This window comes from Moschus berezovskii, chromosome 2, assembly GCF_049115385.1.
Source record: "Moschus berezovskii isolate FMDL1 chromosome 2, NW_MosBer_1.0, whole genome shotgun sequence".
Classification (NCBI taxonomy): Eukaryota; Metazoa; Chordata; class Mammalia; order Artiodactyla; family Moschidae; genus Moschus; species Moschus berezovskii.
Genome location: NC_142461.1, coordinates 94,768,954 through 94,789,853, shown reverse-complemented (window position 1 = coordinate 94,789,853; position 20,900 = coordinate 94,768,954). Strand labels below are relative to the sequence as shown.

Sequence of the window (20,900 nt, the reverse complement as noted above, 5' to 3'; positions counted from 1 at the left end):
GAAGTAAAGAGCCTCTTGATGAAAGTGAAAGAGGAGAGTGAAAAAGTTGGCTTAAAGCTCAACATTCAGAAAACTCAGATCATGGCATCTGGTCCCATCACTTCTTGGCAAATAGAGGAAGAAACAGTGGAAACAGTGTCAGACTTTATTTTTTTGGGCTCCAAAATCACTGCGGATGCTGATTGCAGCCATGAAATTAAAAGACGCTTACTCCTTGGAAGCAAAGTTATGACCAACCTAGACAGCATATTAAAAAGCAGAGGCATTACTTTGCCAACAAAGGTCCGTCTAGTCAAGGCTATGGTTTTTCCAATAGTCATGTATGGATGTGAGAGTTGGACTAAGAAAGCTGAGCACCAGAGAATTGATGCTTTTGAACTGTGTTGCTGGAGAAGACTCTTCAGAGTCCCTTAGACTGCAAGGAGATACAACCAGTCCATCCTAAAGGAGATCAGTCCTGAATGTTCATTGGAAAGAGTGATGTTGAAGCTGAAACTCCAATACTTTGGCCACCTGATGCGAAGAGCTACTCATTTGAAAAGACCCTGATGCTGGGAAATACTGAAGGAGAGAGGATAAGGGGGTGATAGAGGATGAGATGGTTGGATGGCATCACCAGCTCAATGGACCTGAGTATGAGTAAACTGTGGGAGTTGGTGATGACAGGGAGGCCTGGTGTGCTGCAGTCCATGGGGTCGCAGAGTGGGACATGACTGAGCAACTGAACTGAAATGAACTAAAGGTAGTTATATTTGGGTGAAGTGATGGATTTCAAGTGCATACACCACACCATATACACACATATGCATGTCTAGAATCATATGGTTTTAGTAATCAAGATTACAAATTACAGAAATAATTATTAAAAAATATGTCTAATGATTATACTTGTATAAAAACAGAAATATTTACATATGTATAGTTTTATTTAAAATCTGAGATATAATCTGCAGTCTGTAATTCAGCATTATTCAACATAAGATTTTGCAGAATTCTGTGCTACATGTATTAATTCTATAGTCATAAAAAAATCAATAAAGGGAAATTTTAAATCAATCACTGTCCTAGCAAATAAATTTTTCAATTACTATTTGAAATAGAAATGCTATTAAAATATAAAAGCATTAGAAATATGACTGTGCACTGACTTCAAGGTTTCACAATAATCCTGAGCTAAGGATTATCTCAAAAAACATTTACTTAAAAGATGAAAGGTGAGAAAAAAATATAAATGTGTATATATATACACACACACACACACATTATATTGAGCTATAATGCATCATTCTTAAAAATACATGGGCTTCTGAGGTGGTGCTAGTGGTAAAGAACCTGTCTGCCAGTGCAGGGAATGTAAGAGGCATGTTCGATCCCTGGGTCAGAAAGATCTCCCGAAAAGAGGGCATGGCAACCCACTCCAGTATTCTAGCCTGGAGAATCCCATGGACAGAGTAGCCATTTTGAGGATTTACTTCACTGCGTCATTAGCCTGGTAATTAGGCTAATGATGTGCATTATGAGTAAGTATCAGTTATAAAATAGCCACCATTTTAATGAAGCAAGTTGATTTATCAATCTACACAACGGTAGACTATGTTATAATAGATTTCAAAATTTCAACTTTAAGCAGTTCCTCATTTTTTAAAAAGGATTTCCTTTTTCCTTAGTTTCCCAGCTATACTGCCGGCTTCTCTAGTCCTTATGATCCGTTTATTATGATCTCTTTAATCACTTCTGGATCTTTAAATCTATGCCTCATCTAGAATTTTACCAACTCGAAATTTTAATTGAATCACAACCTATGTTTTGCTTGTGTGATATTAACTAACATAATAAAATACAGGCACTGAAAGATCCTAACAATGAGCAGAGTTCTTTAACATGGAATTAAAATGTGTGCATTTATTTCTCATATTACAGTTTCCTGAAAATTAAAGAGAAATAAATGTATATCTGGTTGGATGAAACTGCATACTAACAGTCTAGTTTACTTATATATATAGCAATCTGTTGTTACTGTTTAACTGTTAAGTCCTGTCCCACTCTTTTGCGACCCCATGAATTGTAGTCCACATGGTTCCTCTGTTCATGGGATTTCCCAGGGAAGAATACTGGAATGAGGTGCCAGGTTGCCATTTCCTCTCCAGGGATCTTCTCGACCTAGGGACTGAACCTGCGTCTCCTACATTATTAGCAGATTCTTTACCACTGAGCCAGCAGGAAAGCCATATAGCAGTTTACTTGGTTGCAAACTGAACTAAACATGTTAATTTTATTCATCAGTGTATCGAGGTACAAAAATGGCTAAGGACATCTATCTGTCCTGGATACTGTCCTTAGTTAGCCAAAGTCCTTATTTGTTAAAGTTAGGCCAAACAGTACCAAAAAAAATGGGATTTCCAAGACTTTAGATTTCATAAGTCAGTTTAAAAATAACACCATGTTTTGCTGACAATTTGTTTTGCCAAGAACAAGGTTTAAAAACCACTACCATGTACTATTAGCATTATTTAATACAAGAAAGAGCATATTATTATCAAAAGAATAGAAAGGGGGAAAATGTAAAGGATAAAAATCTAAAGATAAATAACAATTACTCAAGAAGAGATAATTTGCAACCAGTGGTAGGCCACAGTCAGACATCCAGCTTGAATTAAGGAAAGGAAGAAAAGCTCTGGGACTATATCAGATTTATCATCTGATGTATCTGTTGCTTTACCTAGTAAACATATTTATTGCCTATGAGTGTAGATATCACTGCTTTTAATCCCATTCTGGAGAGGAGGAAATTAAGGTTCAGAGATACCAACTGACTTGCTCAAAAGTTCTTCTGAGTAGTATATTGTGTAGCCAGGATTTGGAAGTTGCTTCCTGACTTATAAGCTCTTTATAACATACCAGGCTGACTCATAATTTATGAAGATTGTTGAACACATATAAAGGGTTCCAAGTACAACATTACCAAGTGCTATCTCTTAGGTATTTCTTATCCATGCTATTCTGTGCATATGGACACCGTGTCTATTTAGCAACCTATACATAACACATTGTAAACTTGTGTAAGCAAAAGCCACAGCAAACAGGTGCAAAGCAAATAGCAGCTATATTACTTTATGAAAGTGACAAAGAAACCAAGAATATTTAATATGATTTCTTACAGGATTTTGTTACATAAATTTAAGTCTCCATTCAGAATTTTAATGGAATATATAAGACATGTATATATTTTAACCCTTCAAGAAGCCTCTGTGTAACGCCATCAATATATTCATTAATAGTGACAGCTTTACAACCGATGGCTCCAAACAGTCCCCAGAATGAAGATAATGAATAATGAAATGATAGATAATGAAATTTCATGATACTCAAATAGCAAGGCCAAGTTCTTGATCTATCTCTTTGTCAGTAGCTTCTCTCCAACTGCAATTAGCCATCTGACATCTGTTTCATTAGTCCATGGCAATAAAGAATATCTGATCTCACAAAGCGGCAACTCTCCAAAGTCTGTATAAAAGAGTCACACTATCAATTTATTGTGTTCAATGTTAAATCTTGTGTGCTTGGAAAAGAAACTTATAATTTAAATACTAAATCACCTACTTGTCTTGATCTTCAAGACTTATATTACTGATCAAGAACCCATAACCTCATTTTTATTATGACTTTACTATTTTGTTTGTACTATATCTTAACCTGTAAGAAAAATAACGGCCCCAGTATTAAGAACAAGAACTCGGAGAAAACCCTTTCACATACAAATATAATGGAGATTTAAATATTTCAGCATCTGACTACATCCAGAACATTACACAGGAAATAACACATGAGATGTGTTAATTTTCATTCTGTAAAAGTTACCAAAGACAGTTTACCAAAAAGCAATTCAAATGAAAATCAACTGTTCACTTTTCTTTCTTACTTCTAATTTACTCTGCAAATACCAAATACCATTGCAACACAATAAAAACAAAAAAAACAAGGCTGTATAGAAATGTTTAAATTGAATTAAAGGCATGTGTTTGTTGAAACTGAGTGTCCTAATGTTCACAAATATTAACTGTGGTTGGAAGAAGCAGAAAGGTGGATAACTTAGTGATCCAGACAAAAAAACCAACAGCACCAGTAAGACAGTAGTTTGTATATTCAGTATAGATTGCCAATCAAATTCTATATATTTTAACATTTTAGGAAATGCACAAATGTAACCATTTGAGAGCCATCTAAAGTACAAATGAAACAAAAGGGAGGGGGAAGGGAACAACCTTTAAAACAATGATATGGCCATAGACATGACAAAAACTGGTTAGAACCAACGAGGTCCAAGATGGCAGAAGAATGAACCTCATCACATGCTCCCTGTAATACCTCAGTATCTAAATGATGCACCCACCAGCCCCATGACAGTCCCATGAGGCTAACCATAAAAGGTCAAGAAGTAGGTGGTGGCCTAATCCTGAAGTTGCTGCCCCTTCCCCAAATTAATTGGGATAATCCTCCCACTCATTAGCCTATGAAATTACCCAGCCCATAAAAAATAACCACACCGTATTTTGAGGCTCTCTCACGTTCTGAGATGGCCCATACTCTGTGGAGTGGTGCTGTAGTTCATTAAGTCATGTCTAACTCTTTGCAACTTCATGAACTGTAGCAGGCCAGGCTCCCCTGTTCTTCACTATCTCCCGGAGTTTGCTCAGATTTACATCCATTGAGTCAGTGATGCTCTTTAAGCATCTCATCTTCTGCCACCCCCTTCTTCTGCTTCCCTCATAGGGAAACCTTATCCACCTGCAATGCAGGAGACTTGGTTCAATTCCTGGGTTGGGAAGATCTGCTGGAGAAGGAATAAACTACCCACCCCAGTACTCTTGCGCTTCCCTTGTGGCTAAGCCAGTAAAGAATCCGCCTGCAATGCAGGAGACATGGGTTCCATCCCTGGGTTGGGAAGATCCCCTGGAGAAGGAAAAGGCTACCCACTCCAGTATTCTGGCTTGGAGAATTCCATGGACAGTCGCAAAGAGTCAGACATGACTGAGTGACTTTCACTTACTTACTCTTTTGCTTTCAGTCTTTTCTAGCATCAGGGTCTTTTCTAATGAACTGGCTGTTCACATCAGGTGGCCAAAGTATTGGAGCTTCAGCATCAGTCCTTCCTATTAATATTCAGGGTTGATTTCCTTAAGGATAGACTGGGTTGAATTCCTTGCAGTCCAAGAGACTCTCAAGAGTCTTCTGCAGCACCACAATTGAGAAGCGTCAATTCTTTGGTGCTCAGCCTTCTTTATGGTCCAACTCTCACATCCATACATGACTACTGAAAAAACCATAGCTCTGACAGTACATACCTTTGTCAACAAAGTAATGTCTCTGCTTTTTAATATACTGTCTAGGTTCATCATAGCTTTCCTGCCAAGGGGTATCCGTATCTGTCCGTTCCGTCGCTCAGTTGTGTCCAACTCTATGCAACCCCGTGGACTGTAGCCTACCAGGCTTCTCCGTCCACGGGATTCTCCAGGCAAGAATACTGGAGTGGGTTACAGTTTCCTTCTCCAGGGGATCTTCCCGACCCAGGGATCAAACCCGGGTCTCCCGCATTGGAGGCAGACGCTTTAACCTCTGAGCCACCAGGGAAGCCCCAGCATCTTCTAATTTCATGACTGGAGTCACTGTCTACAAGTCTGTGATCACATGGACCACAGCTGAATGTGGTCCACTGGAGAAGGGAATGGCAAACCACTTCAGTATACTTGCCTTGAGAACCCCATGAACAGTATCAAAAGGCAAAATGATAGGATACTGAATGAGGAATTCCCCAGGTGGGAGGGTGCCCAGCATGCTAATGGAAATCAATGGAGAAATAACTCCAGAAGGAATGAAGGGATGGAGCCAAAGCAAAACCAATACCCAGTTGCAGATGAGACTGGTGATAGAAGCAAGGTCCAATGCTGTAAAGAGCAATATTGCATAGGAACCTGGAATGTTAGGTCCATGAATCAAGGCAAATTGGAAGTGGTCAAACAGGAGATGGCAAGAGTGAACGTCGACATTCTAGGAATCAGTGAATTAAAATGGACGGGAATGGGTGAATTTAACTCAGATGACCATTATATCTACTACTGTGGGCAGGAATCCCTAAAAAGAAATGGAGTAGCCATCATGGTCAACAAAAGAGTACGAAATGCAGTACTTGGATGCAATCTTAAAAATGACAGAATGATTTCTGTTCATTTCCAAGGCAAACCATTCAATATTACAGTAATCCAAGCCTATCCCCCAACCAGTAATGCTGAAGAAGCCGAAGTTGAATGGTTCTATGAAGACCTACAACACCTTTTAGAACTAACACCCAAAAAAGATGTCCTTTTCATTATAGGGGACTGGAATGCAAAAGTAGGAAGTCAAGAAACACCTGGAGTAACAGGCAAATTTGGCCTCGGAGCAGAGAATGAAGCAGGGCAAAGGCTAATAGAGTTTTGCCAAGAGAATGCACTGGTCATAGCAAACACCCTTTTTCAACAACACAAGAGAAGACTCTACACATGGACATCACCAGATGGTCAACACCGAAATCAGATTGATTATATTCTTTGCAGCCAAAGATGGAGAAGCTGTATACAGTTAGCAAAAACAAGACCAGGAGCTGACTGTGGCTCAGATCATGAACTCCTTATTGCCAAATTCAGACTTAAATTGAAGAAAGTAGGGAAAACCACTAGACCATTTGGATATGACCTAAATCAAATCCCTTATGATTATACAGTGGAAGTGAGAAATAGATTTAAGGGATTAGATCTGATAGACAGAGTGCCTGATGAACTATGGACGGAGGTCCATGACATTGTACAAGAGACGGGGACCATGACCATCCCCATGGAAAAGAAATGCAAAAAAGCAAAATGGCTGTCTGAGGAGGCCTTACAAATAGCTGTGAAAAGAAGAGAAGCGAAAAGCAAAGGAGAAAAGGAAAGATATAAGCATCTGAATGCAGAGTTCCAAAGAATAGCAAGGAGAGATAAGAAAGCCTTCCTCAGCGATCAATGCAAAGAAACAGAGGAAAACAACAGAATAGGAAAAACAAGAGATCTCTTCAAGAAAATTAGAGATTCCAAGGGAACATTTCATGCAAAGATGGGCTCGATAAAGGACAAAAATGGTATGGACCTAACAGAAGTAGAAGACATTAAGAAGAGGTGGCAAGAATACACAGAAGAACTGTACAAAAAAGATCTTCACGACCAAGATAATCACGATGGGGTGATCACTGACCTAGAGCCAGACATCTTGGAATGTGAAGTCAAGTGGGCCTTAGAAAGCATCACTACAAACAAAGCTAGTGGAGGTGATGGAATTCCAGTTGAACTATTTCAAATCTTGAAAGATGATGCTGAAAAAGTGCTGCACTCAATATGCCAGCAAATTTGGAAAACTCAGCGATGGCCACAGCACTGGAAAAGGTCAGTCTTCATTCCAATCCCAAAGAAAGGCAATGCCAAAGAATGCTCAAACTACTGCACAATTGCACTCATCTCACACGCTAGTAAAGTCCTGCTCAAAATTCTCCGAGCCAGGCTTCAGCAATATGTGAACCGTGAACTCCCAGATGTTCAAGCAGGTTTTAGAAAAGGCAGAGGCACCAGAGATCAAATTGCCAACATCCGCTGGATCATGGAGAAAGCAAGAGAGTTCCAGAAAAACATCTATTTCTGCTTCATTGATTATGCCAAAGCCTCTGACTGTGTGGATCACAATAAACTGTGGAAAATTCTGAAAGAGATGGGAATACCAGACCACCTGACCTGCCTCGTAAGAAACCTGTATGCAGGTCAGGAAGCAACAGTCAGAACTGGACATGGAACAACAGACTGGTTCCAAATAGGAAAGGGAGTACATCAAGGTTGTATATTGTCACCCTGCTTATTTAATTTCTATGCAGAGTACATCATGAGGAACGCTGGGCTGGAAGAAGCACAAGCTGGAATCAAGATTGCCAGGAGAAATATCAATAACCTCAGATATGCAGATGATACCACCCTTATGGCAGAGAGTGAAGAGGAACTCAAAAGCCTCTTGATGAAAGTGAAAGAGGAGAGTGAAAAGGTTGCCTTGAAGCTCAACATTCAGAAAACAAAGATCATGGCATCTGGTCCCATCACTTCATGGGAAATAGATGTGGAAACAATGTTAGACTTTATTTTTTGGGCTCCAAAATCACTGTGGATGCTGATTGCAGCCATGAAATGAGAAGATGCTTACTGCTTGGAAGGAAAGTTATGACCAACCTTGATAGTATATTAAAAAGCAGAGACATTACTTTGCCAACAAAGGTCCATCTAGTCAAGGCTATGGTTTTCCAGTGGTCATGTATGGATGTTAGAGTTGAACTGTGAAGAAAGCTGATCGCCGAAGAATTGATGCTTTTGAACTGTGGTGCTGGAGAAGACTCTTGAGAGTCCCTTGGACTGCAAGGAGATCCAACCCGTTCATTCTAAAGGAGATCAATCCTGGGTGTTCATTGGAGGGACTGATACTAAAGTGAAACTCCAATACTTTGGCCACCTCATGTGACGAGTTGACCCACTGGAAAAGACTCTGATGCTGGGAAAGATTGGGGGTGGGAGGAGAAGGGGACGACAAAGAGTGAGATGGCTGGATGGCATCACCAACTCGATGGACATGAGTTTGAGTGAACTCTGGGAGCTGGTGATGGACAGGGAGGCCTGGCGTGCTGTGATTCATGGGGTCGCAAAGAGTCGGTCACGACTGAGCGACTGAACTGAAGACATCCACAGCGATCCTAGAATATGTTTAAAAGTTGTACTTTTTAACAACTCAAGTACACATCTCCTGTCCATACCTATCTTCCTCCCCATTCAGGAGGACTTAAATAAGTTTTCGTGCTGCCACCAGCTCAGCCTGGAAAGAACCCCAAGACTCTTTTAGGCTTTGGATTCTCTCTCTGACTGTAGTATCTTTACCTGGGTGGTCATATACTTAAATGCATTAACTCCTGAAAACTATAATTAAAGCAGATTACCATTATGTGAAATATTAACTACAGAGTTGGGCACAACTGAAGCGACTTAGCACGCATGCATGCACTGGAGGAGGAAATGGCAGCCCACTCTAGTATTCTTGTCTGGAGAATCCCAGGAATGGAGGAGCCTGGTGGGCTGCCTTCTATGGGGTCACAGAAAGTCAGACACAACTGAAGTGACTTAGCAGCAGAAGCAGCAGCAGCACACTGTTAAATTTGCCTGCTTGGAAATCACTAACAAAACCCAATGAGTGAACAGGGAAAACTGAATCAATAGTGAACTAAAGATGTTGATTAAATAGGATAGAAGAATAGGATAATGAATTATAAAGTAGGGATAAATGGGCAATGCCGAAACAGACACCCCAGGGAATCTAAAGTTACTGCCTCTGCCTCTAGCTCTTCAGATTTTTCAGAAACTAAGAAAATAATTTAAGAGTGCAACTGACCTAAATTTCCTTTTCTGCAAAGAAAGTGACTGCTTCCTTATCAAGAAGTTTATATATTTGACAATGCAGTATACCTTCTAACCCAGTAAGGTTTGCAAAGTCAGCCTGACAACCATCTTTCTTAAAAATATGTCTCTGGGGGTTTTTCCTGGCAGTCCAGTGGTTAAGATTCCGTACTTCCACCGCAGGGAGCATGGGTCTGAGCCCCAGTAGGGAAACTAAGATTTTGCATGCCTGAATGAGTGGCCAAAAAAAAAAAGCCTTTGAAGCCCATTAAGTAGCTGACTAAAAATACACCTTGTAAAGTTCTTTAACCATCTTATTTCCTAAAGGTCTTCTCTTGTGGCTCAGCTGGTAAAGAATCCGCCTGCAATGCAAGAGACCTGGGTTTAATCCCGGGGTTGGGCAGATCCCCTGAAGAAGGTAACAGCTACTCACTCCAATATTCTGGCCTGGAGAATTCCATGAACCATGGGGTCGCAAAGAGTCAGACACGACTGAGCAACTTTCACTTTTCTAAAGGTCTGTACGTATGTAAAAATGAAAGTTTCTCAGCTATATCTGTTACGGACTACATGTCCATTTCCTTACCACCCAATTCATGTCAAAACCTTACCCTCCAACTGACCTTATTAGAAAGTGGGGCCTTTGGAGGTAATTAGGATTGGATGGGAGTCATGAGAGTTAAGACCTCATGAAACGGATGTGGGATAAGTGCTCTTATAAGAGTCACAAGAGAGCTTGCATCCTCTCTCTGTTCTCTGCCCTGTGAGGATACAATGAGAAGGATGGGACCTCACTAGAAATTGACCATGCTGGCACTTTGATCTTAGAATTACAGTCTCCAGAACTGTGGGAAATAATTTCTGTTGTTCATGAGGCTTCCTAGGGGCTTAGATGGTAAAGAATCTGCCTGCAACACAGGAGACCGGGGTTTGATCCCTGGGTCAGGAAGATCCCCCGGAGAAGGGCATGACAATCCACTCCAGTATTCTTGCGTGATGAAGTCCATGGACAGAGGAAACTGATGGGCTACAGTCCATCGGGTTGCACAGAGTCGGACATGACTGAATGACTAACACATGCACATGCATAAGCCACCCAGTTTACGGTACTTTTTTATAGCAGCCTGAACTAAGATAATACCTAACAAACATGAAAGTGTAAATATAAAAAAAATTTTTATGAGTACAAAGGTTTTATTTCTTATCTCAACTCCTCTAATTAATTATTGATCCAAACTGTGATTTCATTAAACATCTCATCTAAAATTTACTACATAACAATAAAGATTATTATTTTCTCTCCTCAAGGAGTTTATGTTTCTAAGGAAGTACAACTAATTGATAGCCATAGTAAATATGGGCTTCTCAAATTTTTTTCCCACTCTACTAATTAGTTTAAAAAAATGCCCTTGGGTTTAAATCTGCAAAGGAGAGCAAATGACTGCTTTTTGTAAAAAACCAATTAGACTTGATTATTTTATTCTCTTCATTCTTGATACTCATGATGGACTTAGAAATATGGAATATTTTTAATAATAATCTTAAAAAAATAAAGAGAAAATTCTCTTTGTTTTATGTCTCAATTATCGTGCCTTTCTTTACTTTTTAATTAGTTAAGGAGACCCCTGTTTAATAAATTATCTTAGAATCTAGCTATCATTTATATTAGATTTTCCTTAAAAAATATATATACAGGATGATTGGTCTTTAAAATATATTTAAAACATTGAAATCTCAAAGAAATATTGAATAGAAAATGTAACAAAATTTAAATTAAAAATGGATTACAAATATCTATACTATGATCCCAATTTTAACTTTTAAAAAATGCTATGGAAAGATACACATTAAAATGTTATCAGTCATTTTCTCTAATTAAGAGTTTTTCCATTATTTTTCTTTTTGTCTTTTGAATTTTTAACAAAGAACCTGTTCTTTATGTAATCAGAGGAAACATTTATATTAACATCAGTTTATTTTAAATAAAATATACATAACCTGTTATAAACATATTTCTATAAAAGTGTGATGTTGAAAAATAATAAAATGCATCAATCTGATTTCTCAGAAAATAAAGTCTGAAGATTTTAACTTTCTCAAAAGGCAGTTGTTTCCCTGTACAAGCACTCACTCTGCTGGTGACAAAGAGAATGTACTTATATTCTGCTAGTAATTGCATTATTTGCTTCAAACACCAGAGGGCAGGGTTTTCACTACGAAACAACTATCAATTATCACTATATTATATACTTTTTTTGCGTCTGTGGTTTCCGTTAATCTGTGATCAAATGCCACTGTATTTATTACGTCTTTTTGTACTGTATTTCTATTTAGTATATATGGATCAATTAAAATTACAGTTTGACTCCAATGAGCTAATAGGTGATTTATCATATATAAAATTGGACTTCCCAATTTTGGGTGACTCAGACAGTAAAGAATCTGCCTGCAATGCAGGAGACTCAGGTTCAATCCCTGGTTTGGGAAGATCTTCTGGAGAAGGGAATGGCAATCCACTCCAGTATTCTTGCCCGGAAAAATTCCATGGACAAAGGAACCTGGGGAACTACAGTCCATGGGATCGCAAAGAATCAGACAAGAATGAGCAACTCAGACACACACCTATGTAAAATAAACTTCTCTCTACTTAGCAATATGTAAGTCTCTGAACTGACACTATCTCATATTTGAATGATTAATAAAGACACTAAAAACTGAGGTCCATCACTACTGGTTCTAGTCTAATAAAAAATGCAAAGATAAATTTTAGGAAATGGGTTAAATGCCTTTAGAACTTAATTTCTATATTACCTTATGAGGCAGGTCTAGTTTTCTCCATGTGGTAGATGAAGAAAACAAAGCCTGGAGACATGTGGTCTCTTTCCTAGAGTCGAACATATAATAAGGAGCAGAGCTGTGATTCGATTTTAGCTGCTCTGGTTTTAAAGTCCATGCTTAATCAAAACCACAATGAGGTACCATTTCATGCCAGTCAGAATGGCTGCTATCCAAAAGTCTACATGCAATAAATGCTGGAGAGGGTGTGGAGAAAAGGGAACCCTCTTACACTGTTGGTGGGAATGCAAACTAGTACAGCCACTATGGAGAACAGTGTGGAGATTCCTTAAAAAACTGGAAATAGAACTGCCATACGACCCAGCAATCGCACTGCTGGGCATACACACCGAGGAAACCAGAATTGAAAGAGACACGTGTACTCCAATGTTCATCGCAGCACTGTTTACAATAGCCAGGACATGGAAGCAACCTAGATGTCCATCGACAGACAGACGGATAAGAAAGATGTGCTGCATAAACACAATGGAATATTACTCAGCTATTGAAAAGAATGCTTTTGAATCAGTTCTAATGAAGTGGATGAAACTGGAGCCTATTACACAGAGTGATAGAAGTCAGAAAGAAAAACACCAATACAGTGTATTAATGCATATATATGGAATTTAGAAAGATAATAATGATGGCCCTATATGCGGGACAGCAAAAGAGACACAGATGTAAAGAACACTCTTTTGGACTCTGTGGGAGAAGGCGAGGGTGGGATGATTTGGGAGAATAGCATTGAAACATGTATATTACCATATGTGAAAGAGACCGCCAGTCCAGGTTTGATGCATGAGACAGGGCGCTCAGGGCTGGTGCACTGGGATGACCCTGAGGGATGGGATGGGGAGGGAGGTGGGTGGGGGGTTCAGGATGGGGACACATGTACACCCATGGCTGATTCATGTCAATGTATGGCATAAACCCCTACAATATTGTAAAGTAATTAGCCTCCAATTAAAATAAATAAGTTAATTTAAAAAATTAAAAAAAAAAAAAAAAGAATTCCAGATCCTTAAAGGAACACTGAAATGCTTTTTTCTAACTCTAAAAGCTTCTAACATATGAGTCTTAGGAATTCTGGTGATAGTGGAAGTGAAGCTGAGAGAGAAAATATTCCAGGAAGAAAGAACAGCAAGAGCAAAGCCAAGAGTTCACGGTTTGTTTAGAGAATTCAGGGTAATTTGGTAATGGCTATGAGAGAGGGAGCACTGGAGAAAAAGCTGAAGATAAAGTTGGAAAAGTAGAGCAGGGTCACTGGGAAAGGACTGTTAGGCTATACTTGGGAGTCTGACTTGCTTTTGAAAGAAATGAGAAAGCCACTGAAGACTTTTAAACAAGGGAACTGTGACTAAGATCTGTTTTTATAAAGGCTGTAATACACAGGACAAATCAGAGTGAGAACCTGGGAGCAGGGGACTCCAAGGAGTCAAGTACCCTAGCCAAGACTTTAAACAGGACAAAAACACCACGGGTGCTAAAACAAAGTATTCCACTAACACCTCAAAAGGCAAAAATGACTGGACCTGTTGAAGGGCTAAATAGAGTGAAAAGGGTTTCAGGCCTTGATAAGTAGGTGAATACTTATGTCTTAGACTAAAAGTTTTAACAATTCTAAGTGCCAGGTGCTTTCTGACTCCAGGTGGCAAAATCTACTACATACCTGGAAATATAAGACTAGCATTCAGGGGAGAAGTGAGAAATAAATAAGTAAAAGAAAAAAATAAATAAAATTAAGTTTTTTTGTGTGTGACTTATTGTATCATCTATATTAGACTCACACCCTCATTAAAGTTAACTGGTTGATGTCAATGAGCAACAATAGAAAGTAACTGAATTGAATACCTAGCAAAATTAACTTTTGAACTGAATGTTACCCATGTAAATTATGTGAGGGCACTGCACCATTACATATAATTTAGATTATTAATTAATCATTATCCACTCAAAACACACACACAAAATTTATTGGCAAGTATGTGATTTATGTTACATATATAGACAGGGATTTATTAAGATGTCTTAATTAAACTTACACATTCCATTTAAAGTGAAGTCAAAATTTTTAAAGATATATTTATAAGACAGAAAAATGAATTTAAAAATAACAAAGACCATTAATAACAATGATTATTAGTAATTATCATTAGTATTAAACTTCTTATTTACAGAGTCCTTCAAACAGATTTCATTTGATCTCTATGAATTGCCCATGGGGTGGGCAGGAACTGGTAGTAACAACAGTACCAAGTATAATACTCGTGATAACATATGTATCATTAATAGAATTTATTTTCTACTCTTTATACTCTTCTCCTACTTCTTCCAACCTTAGTTTGTAGGATAAACTAGAGGTCTTAGATGCTCTCATTTGGAAAATTGTATTTAAAACCCGAGTCTGATTACCAAATTTTCTGAAACTCTTTGAAACAGAAAATATAGACCAAAGAAATTTAATGTTCCACTATAAAACAAATCTAATATTGTCTAGATATACAAATTGGGGGGGGTGCCATAAATGCTTGCTAATTATTACACAGATTTAAATCTGAAGAAAAGTTCAATCCAATTATTAAGTCCAACTATCCAAGCATGAATTTTTAATTCAGACTTCATAAACTGTTTCAAATGAAATTTCATCCCAAAAGGATTAATAGCCGTCAAAGTTTCATACATCTTATTTTTTGAATTTAATTTTTAAGAACACCTCTGCATTATCTACATAGAGTTTAAAATATTCTCCAATCTAAAGACCGAGTCAAGCTGTACTTTATAAAGATTGGGACTTCAACATATTATTGCAAAAATAAGCAGCCTCTTGCTTCTATTTTAGTATGTTCAACAGAGCTGGAATGGGTTGGGGAAAAAAAAACAAAAGAAACAGGAATACTTACTTGAACCTGGCAGGTGAAAGAGGAGTAGGAGGAAACATTCCTGGTTCAAAAGAATCAAAGTAAGTCACTGTCCAAGAAAAGCTGCAGCAGGAGAATCCAGCAGTTAGGGATATTATAAGTAGAGTCCAGAATCCTTAATGGGGAAAGAGAAAACTTGAATTATAACACCAAAGCAATTAAATTAACTCAGATCATGTTCAGAAGATCATACATATTTCTGATCTTCTAAATTATATTTAAGTGATAAAAGAGATGAGCCTAGGAGAAAATCTCTTACGGAAGTGTAAAATATTAAAGCACAACTAGAAGTCATATCATGGAGAAGGAACTGGCAACCCACTCCAGTGTTCTTGCCTGGAGAATCCCAGGGACAGGGAAGCCTGGTGGGCTGCTGTCATGGGGTCGCACAGAGTCGGACACGACTGAAGTGACTTAGCAGCAGCAGCAGAAGTCATATCAATGAATATTTTAATTCAATTATAATTTACTATGTGGAAAAGAATACAAATCCAACTTAAAAATAAAGCTTTTATCTTCAGTTTTATAAAACTGAAACTGGGGGGAAAATGTCAAAACACTTCACTGTTAAAATGTCCTGACATTTTTTATTTAACTCTGTGATCACATCTTGCTAGTTTTTATTACTTAGTACTAAGTGATCCCTTTCTTTCCAAACCATGAACTTTTGACATATGAATTAATTTTATTAGTGTGTCTACTCTTTATAACTTTCCTACAAACATTACAAACCTAATCTAATTCCTTAACTTTGCTCAGTACATGAACAAATGTTACTTTCCAATTTATAGATGGGCTGGGATCCTAGATTTTCAGACACACAGTAACTGCAATTTATGAGACATATCAAGTCAAACGCATAGTACTACAACAAGCTGTAAGAGGAAAAAGTTAAGATATGGAACAATGTGGGGAATAAAGAGTGACTAATAGAAGAAATTAATTTGAAGGATATTGCCTCCAAATTCCCTGGCTGCACAAAATGCACAACTAAATACAGCTTTATTTTAGCAAGAAGTAGGAAAGAAATGTGTGTACTGGACTGTCTGTAAACTACTTAAAACTCAGCAACATATTGAGTTACTGAAAGAGAAACTCAAAGCAATGAAGGAACAAACAAATCCGTGGCAAAGTATTTTTGAAAGGTGAACCTGACTTTTTTCTCCTGATAGTCCCCCTTCCCTTACCCCGTTTTTCAAAAGATAACGAACTTTGTGTTAACTGCCCCAGAAGGATGTGGCAAAGAAAGGAGAAACAGCCCTGTCTCTTTGGTTTTTATGTTGCAAAATTAAGGAACTAGTAGGACAGATATAAAAAGTCAGAGGGTAAAGACAAAATATCTTGGATAGCAAGGATACAGAAAAAAATGTGTAGAACAGGGAGACAGTGAGGGCTTTATCGACAGATTAAGAGTCCTGGTTTTGAAAAGTGTGTGTGTGTGTGGTTGGATTTGTATGTGTATATGGAGAGGTGGTAGTGTTGCTGAGGCTTCCTGGTGGAGCCATCAAGAAGCCACACACACCAAAGAGGAACTGGAGCTGTATACATAATCTTGGCAGACTGGCCCAGAGCCAAGTTTGCAGATGCCTCTGCTGTAAGTGGGACATAGAAATAGCACACGGTCATGTGGCTTGGAAGCTGCTGCATCTGAAAGGCCATCCTGAACAGAATGCAAAATGTTTCAGCAGTAACTCATCTGACAAATGTCTTGAGGACTAGGTCATATTCCCATCCCAATATCTTGGCACAGTCAAACTCCAGAACCATACCCAATGTGGGACTGAGCAGAGAGAACTTGAGTAAAGACTGAGGGCAACCTTCCTGCCAACCCAGAGACTGTATGGGGACTGGGGTGGAAAAAAGCGAGAAAGACACAAAATAACCAACAATAACAAAAAGTGAGGCTCCCTAAAGCCCATCAGGCTTTTTTACTCAGGTGCTTTAACAGAACACTTATCGGATTTAATGCAAAAATATTCTTGAGTCTTCAGAAATAACTACTATTCTATGATTTAAGTGCCTGCCTCATTTTGGGCATCTTACTTATTTTACATTCTCTTTGAACTGATCAACAGTTACATCCCTGATAAAAGTCACATCACAACAATAAGCCTAAAAGAGTACATTGCAATACTGTGGTCTAGAAGTGTGTGTGTGCTTCTGAAATTACTCAATTCACGTATGAACAAGAAGAAAAGCCACAAAAGTTGGCAGTTCACAACTATATTTTTTAACAAAAATCCTGAAGCTAAAAATTTGATAACTTATGTTTTGTAACCCCATTTTACCAAGTTAACATAATTTTTAAAAGGTACATAAAGTTAGTCTTCCTTCTCCAATTTACCGTTTCTAAAAGCAATCAATTTATTGTTCATCTTTTGTGAAAATGATAGGTAATGTAGATAGCTATGTACAAGAATGAGCCAGTTATATATAAATGTATGCCATGTATGTATTTTCTCAATTCATTTTCCACAAATGGGATTCTCACTAGAAAAACTGTCCTGGACTTTTTCACACAACACTTTTCGAGACTTTCCATATCCAGTACACATAGCCACAATTCCACTGAATCATTTTATTATTGTACTTTTTCACTATTAAAAACAAAACTGCAAGTAACATTCTTATACAGTTATACAAAGATATCTGTAACAAATTTCTGAACAACTGCTGTGTCAAAGGATACAGGTCTTTAAATACACACATCCTTGTTTCTTCTTTACAGTTAATTTTCATCAGATGGAAATTAATCTCTTTCATCCACTGTAACCCCCTGGACTCAATGGTTTCACCTAAAGCAAATACGAGAGTAGGTGGGAAATTCCTATTCTAATCCCTTTAATGGAGTTTTATCTTCACTTATCTAATTGCAGAGATCATTTTTCAAAATATATGATTTTTATTTCAAAGTGTAGTTATTTTCCTAGAAATATGATGGCAGTTCTATGTGTTTCTAAAAAAACTTCCAGCAAAGAAAGATTATGATATGTTGTAAACATTTCAATATTATTTAGCAATTTCAGGCTTACAGAGATGAGATGACTTTCAGAAGTTTTATGAAGTCAGAGACGTAAGCAGAAACAAACAGAAAAACAAAACAAAAATCTCCCATGTTCCTTTACTGGGAAAGGTGTCTTATTAAAAAATGTTAAGCTATCAGTTACATTTTTCTAAGATGTATTCACATCATAAATAAACAATAGGACGAGATGTGACCACATATTGATAAATTCCAAGTCCTGTTTTAGAGCTTCTGACATTTGAAATGTTTAAGTAAACTAAAATACTATGAAATATAATGCAGTAATAAAAAAAGAATGAGGCAGAACTGTGTTTACTGATGCAGAATGAACTCCAAGATATTTTAATGAAGCTGCAGCATATGCATGATTACAATTATTTTTTCTACAGTTGTGATAAAACCACATATCTTAAGTTATTATGATTATTATACACATATAAGCAAATAGAAAAAGACCTGAAAATACACAAGTAGATTAATGGTAACCTTTAATGAAATTTTTTTCATGAAACTATAACTCATATAACTAAGTTATGAAATTAAAAATCAAAAGTAACTTTAACAGTTAGGTAGCTTTATAAGCTGTAAAAAATATAACCAGCTGGCTACTAATAAAAGCTTTGATGGACTCATGCATAAAACTAATCAACAATTTTAATGGTAAGCAAATGTGTGCAACTTTATCAAAAAGCTGAAGAGCCATGGGTCTTCAAACTTATTTCCACGTACGGGAGCAGAGGAAAGGGGTCTTTCCTCCCCTACCAGTGCCATCTGACCTGAACACACAGTTGGAGTACGGCAGCTGCACTGACAAAGGTCTCCACTCAACTATTCTGTCAATCTGCCACTCAGCTTGTAGGAATTCCACTCCCTTTCCTATTAAAAGGTTAAGGAGTGGAAGGGAATATTCTGACTGAAACTGATGAAACTTAAGTACCATTTGCAGTTTCCAATCATGTTAAAACATCATATTCACAAGGGAAACTTTAAAAAAACTTTTTTATTATGAACAATTTCAAACATACACAAAAGTTGAAGAAAGAATACAATGAGTGCTCACTTTGGCAGCACATATACTAAAATTGGAACAATCCAGAGATTACCATGGCCCCTGTGCAAGGATGACATGCAAATTTATCAAGTGTTCCACATTTTTTGGAAGCAACCTAGATGTCCATTGACAGATGAATGCATAAAGAAGCTATGGTACATGTATACAATGGAATATTACTTAGCCAACTTAGCTCCATAATCTGTAAAACATCTTCACTGTAAACAATTTGAATGCTCAATCCAGTGATTTCCCCCCATTCATTTCCAATCACCTGTCATTAGCATTTGTCCATTTACAAACAGTATCAAATAAATTAGTAGGCATAGTCTCATAAAAGATGAAAAAGAACATTATACATATTTTAGCAAAAGGGGATGGTTTGTGTTTTTGCCTTTGTTCTCTTTGTTAAATGACACCTGGTTGAGAATACAATAGTTTTCCCGAAAACAAACAGATGCTAAATATCCTCAGCTTCACTCACCATCAGGTCTCTTTCCCAACTACTCAACTCTGATGTTTTAGCATAAAAACAACCATAATCAATATATAAAACAATGGGGCACAGGTATGCTACAACGAAATTCAATTTACAAAAACAGCAGATCAGGTTTGGCCTGAGGGCCACAGTTCGCTGACCTCTGCTCTTGAAGATTCCATCAAAATTATTTTATTCTTTTTAGCATAGTTGAGATAACTGATGAGTAATATTAAATGATTTCTAATACATAGTACAATAACAAAGTGTTTCCAGACACAGGAAAATAAGGTCATTAAAATCTTATAATGTATCTTAGATATATAAAAGGGGCCAATGCACCAATAAGGTAATTTCAAGATCAAATAAGCTTTATTCTAACAAAAAAAATGTATCTCAATTTTCTCTTTATTCTGTGGAAGGTCCCGTAAGTAAGAATAAATGACATGAAATAATTCAGAACTGCTCAAGAAAATTTAAAAATGAAGACTGGGTCCAACAGACCCTGAGAGGATACTGAGAGTGCAGCCTATTAGATGACTTTAACTTTGATCCAGGAGACTAAGGATAGGGTCTGAATTTCATAAATTCAGAGTAAGAAAATCTTCAGGGTTTTTTTGTTTGTTTGCTGTTGCTACAACTGAGGAATAAAAACTACTAGACTAGTGATTCTTGTAAATTAGCAGCGTGAGCATCACCTAGAAACTTATGAGGAATGAAAATTTATGGACTCTACCTTATACTTACTGAAACAGAAACTAGACTAGGTGAAGTCCAGCAAAATGCTTTAACGAGTTTTCCAGGTGATTCTGATGCTAACTCAAGTCTGCCTTCATTAGCTTAAGAAACATCCTTTCCATCAGCTGGGCCAGGTAGTACCACACCAACAATAATAAAACAATTTCTTGAGAAATAGAGCTCCTATTGTCTGGGTCTCATTACTACTGTTACGTGTTAAGAGGAGACCTGTAATGATTTAATGACTAATAATTCAGCTGAACATTGATAAATTCCAGATAATAACCTGTATTGTTTTTGTTAGCGACCCCACGGACTGCGGCCTACCAGGTTCCTCCATCCATGGGATTTTCTAGGCAAGAGAACTGGA

The 20,900-nt window shown here is 37.6% G+C and overlaps 1 protein-coding gene and 1 non-coding gene across 8 annotated transcripts in view; one reads left to right on the top strand and one right to left on the bottom strand.

Annotated features, from left to right (window-relative positions):
* Positions 1-20,900, bottom strand: part of ARL6IP6 (ARF like GTPase 6 interacting protein 6) — a 68,687-nt gene that overhangs the window by 42,985 nt on the left and 4,802 nt on the right. For 3 of the 7 annotated variants that reach the window (XM_055398880.2, XM_055398879.2, XM_055398877.2), the window contains exon 3: positions 15,221-15,353. In XM_055398880.2, coding sequence (XP_055254855.1) covers positions 15,221-15,353 — 133 coding nt within the window. The other 4 variants (XM_088829447.1, XM_088829449.1, XM_055398876.2 and 1 more) reach the window with 2 other exon arrangements.
* Positions 19,316-19,419, top strand: LOC129538699 (U6 spliceosomal RNA). The gene has a single exon (XR_008682256.1). It is a non-coding gene; the product is annotated as a U6 spliceosomal RNA (small nuclear RNA).